This window comes from Zeugodacus cucurbitae, chromosome 2 (assembly GCF_028554725.1).
Source record: "Zeugodacus cucurbitae isolate PBARC_wt_2022May chromosome 2, idZeuCucr1.2, whole genome shotgun sequence".
Taxonomy (NCBI): domain Eukaryota; kingdom Metazoa; phylum Arthropoda; class Insecta; order Diptera; family Tephritidae; genus Zeugodacus; species Zeugodacus cucurbitae.
Window position 1 is genome coordinate 46,998,684 of NC_071667.1, and position 12,026 is coordinate 47,010,709.

A 12,026-nucleotide genomic window follows, 5' to 3' on the forward strand; every position below is an offset into this window, starting at 1 on the left:
AATAACGTAGACGATGCAACGATGAGCTGTACGAGTTGTACGACGACATTGACATAGTTCAGCAATTAAAAAGACGGCGGCTGCTACGATCATGTGTCCGAATTGACGAAAACACACCATCTTTGAAAGTGTTCGATACAGTACCCGCTGGTGGAAGCCGGGGAAAAGGAAGGCCTCTACAACGTTTGAAAGATCAGTTGGTCAGCGACCTAGTTTCGCTTGGTATTTCCAATAGGCAATAATCGCTTCAACAACAACTGAAAATTTAGAAATATTATTAGTTTAGTAATATAATTATTATATGAAAGTAGCGATTAGAACCACATATCTTGAGATGTATACATTTTAAATATGATATATCTTATTAACAAAACCTTTGGATGTTCTTACAAGTCTTACGACCTTATCAGTGTGGCTTTAGACCTGGAAAATCAACAACAGACCAGATATTCACCATGCGCCAAATTTTGGAGAAGACCCGTGAAAATAGGATCGACACACACCATCTCTTTGTCGACTTTAAAGCTGCTTTCGACAGCACGAAAAGGAGTTGCCTTTATGCCGCGATGTCTGAATTTGGTATCCCCGCAAAACTAATACGGCTGTGTAAGCTGACGTTGAGCAACACCAAAAGCTCCGTCAGGATCGGGAAGGACCTCTCCGAGCCGTTCGATACCAGACGAGGTTTCAGACAAGGTGACTCACTATCGTGCGAATTCTTTAACTTGAAGCTGGAAAAAATTATAAGAGCTGCAGATCTAAATAGAGAAGGTACAATATTCTACAAGAGTGTACAGCAACTGGCGTACGCCGATGATATCGATATCATTAGAAACAACACCGCGCCGTTAGTTCTGCTTTTTCCAGACTGGATAAGGAAGCGAAGCGTATGGGTCTGATGGTGAACGAGGACAAGACGAAATATCTCCTGTCATCAAACAAACAGTCAGCGCATTCGCGTCTTGGCTCCCACGTCACTGTTGACAGTCATAACTTTGAAGTTGTAGATAATTTCGTCTACCTGGGAACCAGCATTAACAGCAATAACAATGTTAGCCTGGAAATCCAACGCAGAATCACTCTTGCCAACAGGTGCTACTATGGACTAAGTAGGCAATTGAAAAGTAAAGTCCTCTCTCGACGAACAAAAACCAAACTCTACAAGTCTCTCATCATTCTCGTCCTACTTTACGGTGCAGAAGCGTGGACGATGTCAACATCCGATGAGACGGCACTAGGAGTTTTCGAGAGAAAGGTTTTGCGGAAGATTTATGGTCCCTTAAACATTGGCAACGGCGAATACCGCAGACGATGGAACGATGAGCTGTATGTGTTATTCGACGACATAGACATAGTCCAGCGAATAAAAAAACAGCGGCTACGCTGACTAGGTCATGTTGTTCGGATGGATGAAAGTGCTCCAGCTCTGAAAGTATTCGATGCAGTACCCGCTGGTGGAAGCCGAGGAAGAGGGAGACCTCCACTCCGATGGAAGGACCAGGTGGAGAGGGACCTGGCTTCGCTTGGTATAACCAATTGGAGCCAAACTGCCAGAAGGAGGGATACGTTGCGCGCTGTTTTGGACTCGGCTATAACCGCGTAAGCGGTGTCTACGCCAGTCAAGGAGAAGAAGAACTGCTTCACCACATTTACAGTTCAAGGGTTTTTTATACGAAGAATTTACCTAATGACTATCTGCACTCAAATAAGAAGTCGTTAAATTGTGGGAATTTTGAGAGATTCTTCAGTACACTTATTTACTTTCCTTTGTGTTCTACTGCAGCACTAATTTATTGCAGTCTGTCAATAGTATCAGTAATATAATTTTTTTAAAGAGAAGCTCAAAAGTACCTGAGAATTTCTCCTCTTTCAAACTAACAACCTGTTAAAATGAAACGTTAGCAACATCGAAGGCCTCTTTCAATTTGAATTTGTTTGTATTTGACACTCTCGATTAATTCTAAGCAAGCCTGTTTCATTTTGCATTCCATTTTGAAGAAAGTGAAATTCTTTGAAAGAAATGTCCCGTAAAGAGTTCTTACCAAATGCGAATATTTCGAATGAGTTTTCCACGAACAAGTAAAAGTCAAGTAATTTCGTTTAACACTGGTAACATTTGGTCAAACAATTTCTCGCTTTCAACTGTGAGTCTACACTAGTACAATTTGATCAAAATCTCGCTTTCAACTGTTAGCCAATCTCTATGATAGGAAAAACTAACGGCAAATGTCAGTATACAAAAGTGAAATGAATAAAAGTAAACAAGAAATTTCGTTTTATTTTAGCAATCACTTTCCAATTTCCGTTTGCATTTCCGTTTTAATTAAAGGTGTGCTGCTAGTGACAACATTTGTCTCGTCTGAGGTTCGACACGAATTGCAATGTCATTGAAGTATGTGAGGGGATGACAGCAAATTTGCAAACGATAATGACACTCGTCAGCGTCACAGCGTAAGTGACGATGCAGCAATGATTTTTGGTACGTTGATTGTACATCAGGCATCTGTCTATACCATGTCGGTATGTAGTATGTCTCTGTGCGCACATGTGCGTGAGTGATAATTGCAGTATATGTCAGGCGTAAATGAGGGCTAACAAAACTCCGATATGTGGGAACGCGTACATTTAGCGTCTATTTAGCCTTGAAATCATGTTGCAGGCGTCATTTCCAATTACATCAAATCTCGTTAGCAATGACGGCGAATAATAACCAAATGAACTTGATACCAACATATGGGAAACTAGTAATGGATTGAGCCTAGAAAATGCTGTATTACTATGAAAACTGGTATTAAATTGGCTTTAAAATGGTTCACACCATAAAACATTTAATGGGTGTAAGACCCCGTTGGAAGTTCAGTATTGACATTTATTCGACAAATAGACGCTTATCTCTCTTTATGGAATGTCCAGGGTACGCTGTACGAAGTGGTTTATTTGTGCTACGGGTGGGGATACTTCACACATTTAGGTTAACTTAATCTTCAACCGATTGTAATAACTTTCGATTCGTGGCCTTCGCCACACTTACTAATATATTTATTATTTTTAAAAGAATGTCATTAACTGGATCTTTAACAGAGGTATTAAGAATATGGTTACTAACCGGTGATCAAGTCTCATATAAAAATGATCGAAATCGGTCAATATCTAACCAGCCCCCATATACCGAATACAATTATCTAAGCCTCCACTTGATTCTACGCAGATTATGGTAATCAATATTTGTTTTGGAGCCCAACATAAATAAAATTGACTAAGGTATGCCTTAAGTACTCGTACCATAAAGATCTCTATGATTCTTGATATGTTACATAAGTATCCCTTTAACATATTAAGCTTCTTTCCAAATATCGATAGAGATCGTTCCTATAGACTAGTTATTAATGTAAATAATCGTTTGTATTATGTTGGATATGCTGCAACGAATAATTACCTAATTGAAGTATGACTTAAATTAAGGGAATAATCCTATGAACATTACAGTCTCTCATTGCATTACAAATCCACATGATGCATCAGGTCAAAAGTCAATCACAGCGGAAGACCGTTAGCTTACCGTGAGCTCACTCATACAAAGTGATTTGTCCACTCATAACGAAATTACTATTTTATGATGGTGTATGTATGTGTATGCATGTGCCAGTTAATCGCTTCGTATACACAAACGACGTAGTGTTAAAACTGGATTTCAATAATAATTTTGAGTACTCACCCAGCAGATCATTGACGCCGGCGAATGTCATCACCAGGGATGCGACGAATAAATCCGCTATCGCTAATGACGCCAGAAATAAATTCCCAATGCGCCGCAAACTGCGTTCCGTATAAATGGCGAGGCAGACGAGTATATTGCCGGCGACCGATAGGAAAATCAGCACTGACAGGAAGATGCCTGCGGGGTGTCATGTGCATTTCCCGTATATTCGATGAGGTGAGGCGAAGGCGGGAAAAGGAAAATAAGCATGAAAACTTACTGAATGCCATCCCAAAACGCATATAATCACACATACTAATGCATATGAGGGGTAAAATATGTAGTGGTATGACATGTGAGATGTGCAAAGGTCATATTCAGAAAGTAGTAAATGGAAAACAGTAAATTAAAGAAGTGCAAAAGAAAAGTACAAACAAATTGAAAAGGTAGTGCGTGAGGAAGTTAAAGTAAGTACAACTATGCGAAGGAGTGCTTAAGACAGCGTAGAAGAAGTGCGATGTGTGACATGTGATCATTGGTTGAAGTGAGTGAGCAGCTTGCTACCAAGTAAGTTGGCATTGAATTTCAAATGTCAAACAGTTCAACATACAGCGAATGCTAGGCGTCGGAACATGCGGCATGCTAACATTTCTCAAAAATTTGTTTGTGTTTTTGGAAAAGAAAATTTGCAAACTGTGGGAAGAACATAAAAGGTTTTTGATCATTCCAGAACTAACAGACGTTCTTTAAGGCCACCTAGTAATAAATTATCATCCTTCGAAACAAACTATAATTATTTAAGCGCGATAAATAAAAATAATATAAAGAAAATTAATATGAAATACGCAAGTGAGGTGATGCACATACATAAAGTGCAAAAAAGCTTGGCAATCCGCAAATGGGTTTACCACTCAGGATCCACTTTCCACAGCATACTACATTTTTGAGGAAGGCTTCCATCAAGACTTTTTGCAATTATAATTGAATGCAATTTGTGGTTAGACATTAAAAATACTTGTGTATAAATTCTATTTAATGATTCATTAATTAATCTAACTTATGTCTGGCAACATAAATTATTCTTTTGAATTTAAATTTTGTAACGAGCTATAATTACTTAATTAATTATCTAGAAGTCGCCTAAAATAACCATTAATTTCGTTCATTCTAGATGAGAGGGAGAGGTTATTGGTTGCGCTCTCCAATCAAGGTCACAACGTAATAATTTTTGCCAAGAAATAAACATTACTGCTACAATCACATTATGTTGGCTGTTACGGTTTATCATAAATCAGTATGCGAACCACCAAACATTAATATACCTTCGGATGGGATAAATGATAGCTTTGAGAACGAATGATAAGTAATTCTCAAACTTGGGACGTATTTAATGCTGTTGGTGGCTCAAAAGGTGACTCAAAATTTCTATAACGGGACAAATATGCTTAGAATCACCAAATCTATACTTGAGTTCAAAAATGAAAATAATTAAAAAACTAAAGTTTATTTGATGTTCCAGTTGAGTGTTCGTGTGATTAAATATGTAGGTGTTTAAAATTTATGTGATATTTGTATGTGTGCGTGTTTAATCATTCACTTGATAGACATTCAACGACATTTACTTTACCAACAACTAAAATTGACACAAGAGACACCGCATCAGGTTCCTCACCCACTATCGTATCGGCCTCAGACGGATTTATCCACGACGTGTCATTGAAGTATGAAGTCAGCTGAAATGAAATAAAATGAAATAATAGTGGCATATTACTATAAAGTGACAGAGAGTTGTAAGTTTTTGCCAAATAGAGTATTTCACCATATATCTAATTTGACTATTTGTAATACGAAAACAATAATCAATCTTTGGACTATTCTAATTTGAAAATGAATATCAAAATAAAATTTACTTATAATATATAATCATTAATTATCGGTAAAATTACTTATGAAATAAATACATTTCAATTTATTTTCAAACTTGGAATATTTGAGGGTCTCTTTATTAAAATGATGAGACTATATATAGTCTCTAGTTACCTTTTAGATAAGTTAAGAGCCAGAGTTATGACCCATTTTAATATTTGATTATCATAAAGTTTGTTTAGCATAGTTTCAGAACTTCACGAAGTATGCTTGAACACTTTTCCACCTACCTTTGAAACCAATTTCTTCTATGTGTCAACGGATAAAAAATTATATTTTAGAAGTAAGAGAGAAGTTGAGTGAGCAAATTTAGAAATTTATAATCTAGCTCGTAATTCTTCCTCTAAAAGGTTGCCAACCGCTATTACCATCACTCGCAGACGTTTACACAGTTTTACCATTAGCCCATTAAAGCCGAGTTAACAGCAAAAAGTTTGTTGTACATTATTTTCATAATCCTTTTGCTTTTCACACTTTATGTTCTCTGGCTACGGCGACTCTTTGCATTCACTTGCAATTTGCTCAGAAGTCAATTTGCCACCATAGCTGCCAAGTTGCTGTCAAAATATGACAAGAACTGACAGCTCAACAGCGAACGTGTGAGTGACGCAAAGAAAAATCCCATTGCCTCAACTGTGAAGAGACACGATGTAGAAATATAGGCGAGACTTTTAGGTTTCTAATGCAAATCATTAATCATTAGCAAACCGCACACAAGACATGCTAATGTTTGGAGCTCTAGCCACAGTCAGAATACTAGCACTCACATGTAGAAACAGCTGACGCCTCTACGGTAGGCAAGAACGCAATTTTTGCCTAGCAACTAATATTAATAAGTTTCCAATGAAAATCAGTGAGTAGTCAAGCACAGGGTTGCATTTAGTCTACATTAACTCTTTGACACTTTACATAAACAATTAATTGCTTTCAATTTGAAGCTGAAGTCAATTTGTTGTTGCTGAATGAGAAGCTTTGACAATGTTTGTTTAATGAAAAGTGTAGAAAATATTAAAAATCTTAAATGCTCTGAGCCGTAATGTAAACCCCCAGCACTCAACTGTAGTTTAAAATGTAAAAAAATCCAACAAATTCTTAAAACGCTTATCAGTTGTATATAGATTAATTCTTTCAAAATTCAAATCCAATCTTAATGTCTTTCACAAAAGGCACGACCAGCAAATGTCTGTGTCAGACCTGCAAACCGCACCATTTCACATGAAAGCTCAGCAATTTGACAAATTTACAACTTCAACGTCAGCGGTTTAACGGGTTCGTTAGCAAAGGGAAACATCGTGGTCTGAGGATTTTGATGTGCGTAGACAGCTGGACAGTCAGCCACGGTAAATTCGATGTAATTGTTTAGAGCTTTAATCATAGTTTCTCTATTCTAACTCGCACCACATACGCACATATATTTACGCATGTGACCAGCTGATGTGTCGGCAGCATGTTGAGAGCTGGTCAGTTGCTCTGTGGTTTGCAGCCACAAATTTAATCAATTTACAAACCGCAAATTCAGTGGTTACACAATTACGAAGCGCAGCGTGCATGTTTCGTACTGTTGGGAGAAGGTGAGCACTAGTAAAGGACGCCAATTTGGAGAGGACATCAAGTTTGAAGGAGCTGTGGATTATGTTTGGATTGTTTCATCAAATATAAATTCTGTTGCTTAAATATGAGTTGGCGCTGGAAAATATAGTGGTGATTATTGAAAAAGAAAATTACAGAAAAAGGGAGGTATTATATACATATGTATAGGACTTTAAAAAAATATCGATTATTATTTATTTCAAGCCGTGGAACACGAGATTAGTAAGTGCGCAAAGATTATATTAAAGAACAACTATCAAACAAATGCTATGGCTGCAGTTGTCTGGACCCTGCCATGCAAAGATGTACTTGGGGAGGGTACAACCTTAAAAGATTCAGGTAAATAATAATCCTGCCCATGGAGAAGTAAGGGCAGTTGGTGACAGTGTATACTGAACACAGCAGGTTTGAGTGTCACTTACACAAAATGGAAATTTTTTCGCCAGAACTTTGTAGGTTCTCGAGCTTGCAGCGCATAGTGATTGCGCCCATTGCCCAAAAATCGAAAATCGATGGATAAATATTTTGACAAAATGTTGACACAGACGTGATCACATGTTCGGGTTCAAAGCGCGGTGAACACATCACAACTAAAGGGTCGTCTTTTGGGTCAAAATCCATATCTCAGGAACTTGTCGACCAATTTTAACGAAATTCGAAATTTGGTATCCCATCATCGAAATAGGAATATAACTTTTCAAAACCACAGATATCGAACAGATATCGTGCCTCAGTGATTGTGGCTAATTGTTTCGGTAAATCTATCAGATATGAACTTATCATTTCCTTACTAGTTTTTATTTTTTTTTTTTTTTTTGTTAAATATCTTCTTATTATAATGTCTTATTAAGTATCTGTATATATTTATATGTGTTACGCGATAAAGTTAAATGAAGTGATGTGATAAGGCAGAGGGCATAATAGACCACTGTCGCTGTGCATACCTCTTAGTATTAGTTACCTATCATATATTGTTTTGCTTAATGTAAACGTCCCTGTTTTGTCGAAACTTCGTCTTCAAAGTGGCCGCTGATAGTACGCGGTAACTTTCGTTGATATGATCCAACTTTGCTTCCAAAATTGTCGCAATCGATGTTTAGCTTATTTAGCTTCAGTAAACCGAATGTGGGTTGATATTCTAACGTAGTTAGAGTTGTTATTCATTGATCATCCATTTAAATTTCAATAAATCTGGTTAATTTTAAATCTATTATAGTATATCAGATACTATTTATATAAGAAATGTTAAAGTCCAAATTAAAGTAAAATCTACAAAGTAAGTTAATGCATTTGAAATTTAAATTTTGCTCAACTTCGAGCAATGTAAAATCCGTTTAGCTTAGGATATAAATCTCTCGGAGTCGAAGTAAGGCAAAATTGTTTCAAGAAAAAATAAAACAAATACATCATTTTTCCGGCGTAAAAAGTCCGATGTGATCAGAATTTGTAATTTTTTTTCTATAGACATTTTGATGGAAACAAGCGATGTCTGAACAATAGTGTCATGCGGGGGAATATGTGGTTAAAAAATGTGGATTGAAGTAAGCTTAACGCAAATTCCATCAATTAATGCTACGACGATGGAATTTTACAGTCTTAAATACTTAGCTGACCACATATTGCACTAAAAGAAATGTTTGGTAAAGTACTTTATTTAATTGATTCTTTACAAATAGTACAAATATAGCCATACGTGGCGTATGAGCAACATTAAAGTTTAAAGTGGCATGTAAAAAATTTTGGTTTTGATTGAAAATAACATAAAAGGAAATTCGACCATAAAACACAAATAATGCCATGCAAATGCATAAAAACCGCAAATGCAACACGAATAATGAATGAAGGGCGCTTGAAAAGCGCAGTGCGATGTGTGGCTTCATTCATATGGGGTTGTGCGACTGTTTGTGCGTCGTATTTTTTTTACATACTGCCAGCCAATTATTGGTGCTGCAGCAATGCATAGCATTAAAGGTAAATACATTTTCATCGGCTCAACACTGATGGATTTTCGCTGCAGCAACTGTGGCCTTTTCCTCTCCCTCATTTTGCATCAAAGTATTTTTTCCGCATTTGTTTTACTTATAAATTAACGCTTGTAATTGATTTAATTGTTTATTTTAGTTAATGCAATATTGGTTACAAAAAAACAGCATCTGTATTTCATTCAAATAGAGAAAGGAAAACAATGGCGAAATGAAATGAAAATAATAACTGAATAAAAAGTAAGAGAAGTTAAGTTCGGTTGCAGCCGAAGTATATATACTTTGAAAGAATTAAAGCAAGTGAAATATTTTGTGTTAAAAGTAAAGATTTTCGCTTGTTTTTTTGGTTGGACAATTATTTCCCTATTCATTTTTTGCTTTAGTCAAAAAGGATGTTTCCTAATTTCCATTGGGTTGAAAATCAGTATATTGGTTACTGAGAGACTAGAGCATATCATTATATATGAATTAATCTTTACAGACACGCTGAGCTAAATTTCTCTCATAATATTGATTAATGTAAAACATATAAACTTCTATAATCGATTTGTGTGAGGTGATGCAAACAATTGTTAGGTAAACAAAACTATTGTACCCCCTGAAAGATGTTGCGAGGGTATAAGAATAATACAAACGCATAACTAAATAGTATGCGAGTATATGATCACATTTCAATTCACCATTGAATTTATAAAACTTTAATTAAACATAAATATTGCCAGTAACAGCAAATGAAAGGAAAATGAAAATTAAAAGTTGCTCATACACCCCGGAGGCAAAGAGCTACACATTGAAATTCACTACAGTAATATTAATAATTCAGCTTTGTTTGGTTTTTAGCCTTATGAATGTTTACTTTCCATATTTTATTCCGTTACAATGCGAATTATAATATGTAATATTAGAAAACGCTTGTAGTTTCTTCGGAATTCTTAATGGTCGAATTTACGCATTAAAACTTGTTCAAAGTTAGCGATATTAACATTTCGGCAATTATGGTGTATTATAGTAATAATGTGTTGGTAGTTAATTCTGTGGTCTTAAATTTGAGTCTTGAAGATAGCAGAAGAGCAAATTATTGATTACTCGACAGGAAAGAGTTCGACAGTATCACGGTAGTATCAAAATTTATAATCTGGCTATATACTAGCTACAACAAAATAATAATAAATTGACAGGCAACCATCTACTATGATCTGTTTCTCTTTCAATAAAGTCTTAATTGCGACCTGTACTGTGAATAATTGTTCAATTCAAAAATATTGCCATGGCTACAAAAATAAATGAAATAGGATTATAATATGTAGTTACTTAAATATCGGTGGCCAAATACTAATCATTGAAATTCACCATTTGTTCTAAAAAAATTTCAGTAAATTTTGTTTTTATTAGCACCTGACTCTAATCACTCTATTATTATCGCAGTTTTTGAGATTCAGGTTTCATCTTAGACTAAATGTTCTTTAGAGGTCTCTATTATCTACCAGATTAGAAAAACTGTTATGTTTTTTTACATTGTATGCATATGTAATTCAACTCGATAAAACTAGAAGAAAACCATAATAATTTATGCCCTCACAACTACAAACACCCGCTCGCTTACCCATTTAATTGTTTTTGGCTTTCGACAAAATCTGTAAATCTTTGATTGGAATTACTCGTAAGTACATATCTTTGATGGAGTCGGATACTCTACTGACATTTCTGCTTTCGTTTCCTCCTGTATCTCCTTGCATGTCCTTGCCTGCCATACCATTGCCACATACACTCGGCTCATTCGGTTTTGAAACAATGGGAATGTCATACCATAGGTTTCTCAAAAGTACAAAATTGTTAGACAGAGCACAGTATAACACAGATTTCAGAGGCCGAACAGACGGACAGACAGACATTCGGATCTTGACTCTTCTTGTCACCCTGATCATTTTGATATATATAACCCTCTATCTAACTCGTTTACTTTTATGACTTATAAACAATCGTTATGTGAACAAAACTATAATACTCTTTTTGCAACTTTTGTTGCGAGAGTATAAAAAGAGGAAAGAAATAGGCTTAAATGTGATCCATAGGGTTTTAATACCATTGACAATGTTCCCTCTAAAATTCAACGGTATGTATTATATGTCTGAAGCTGAGGTCTCAATACGAAAGTCAAATGAACAACGTGTTGAGTTAAAATAGTGAAATGAGAGAACATATATCTTGTCAGGCGTCTTCTTCTTAATTGGCGTAGGATAATCTGTCAGGCAGACCCGATTCAATTCAATTAAGTCAATTGAAGTTATGTCAAGAAGAAGATAAGAAGCAATTCATGGTAAAAACTTACCTACTCAAATTCGCTTTGCACAAAGAGAGATGATAATATATTGCGCTCAGTAAATGGTTTCAGTTAGGTACTTACTAAAGATTTTAATTTCATTTAATAAATGTGCTTACAAGTGGCACATTTTAATCCAGTTTAATCTGAGCTCACCGTAAAAACTTAATTAACAATATTAAAAAATTTCCTGAGAATCATCACTCATCTGGATAAGAAAAGCCCAAGCATTTTAATTAACGGAGCAAACTCATTGGTATAACACCGATGAAGAAAGGGAAGAAGGGGGATTTTAAAAATTCAATTAACCTAAACTAACCGAAAAATTACTTGCTTTTATGCACCATGTGATTTATTGTCATATTTACTGTTATGTGCCTAAATTGTCTACCTAAATCTGTGTTTGCCTAGGCGGTAATAAATAATCCGCTTTTTCGTGAAACTTTGAATTTATTTTCTGAAATTACCTTTCGGTCCCACCCCGATTTGTAGTGCAATGCAAAGCAACAGT

The 12,026-nt window shown here is 35.7% G+C and overlaps 1 protein-coding gene across 1 annotated transcript in view; it reads right to left on the minus strand.

The window, feature by feature from the left end:
* LOC105212430 (dopamine receptor 1) overlaps positions 1–12,026 on the minus strand; it is a 102,686-nt gene that overhangs the window by 49,681 nt on the left and 40,979 nt on the right. Inside the window, exons 2-3 of the mRNA XM_054233984.1 lie at positions 5,325–5,430; positions 3,716–3,895 (exon numbers count right to left, since the gene is read on the minus strand). Of these exons, the coding sequence (XP_054089959.1) occupies positions 3,716–3,895; positions 5,325–5,430 (286 nt within the window). The remainder of the gene's footprint in view (positions 1–3,715; positions 3,896–5,324; positions 5,431–12,026) is intronic.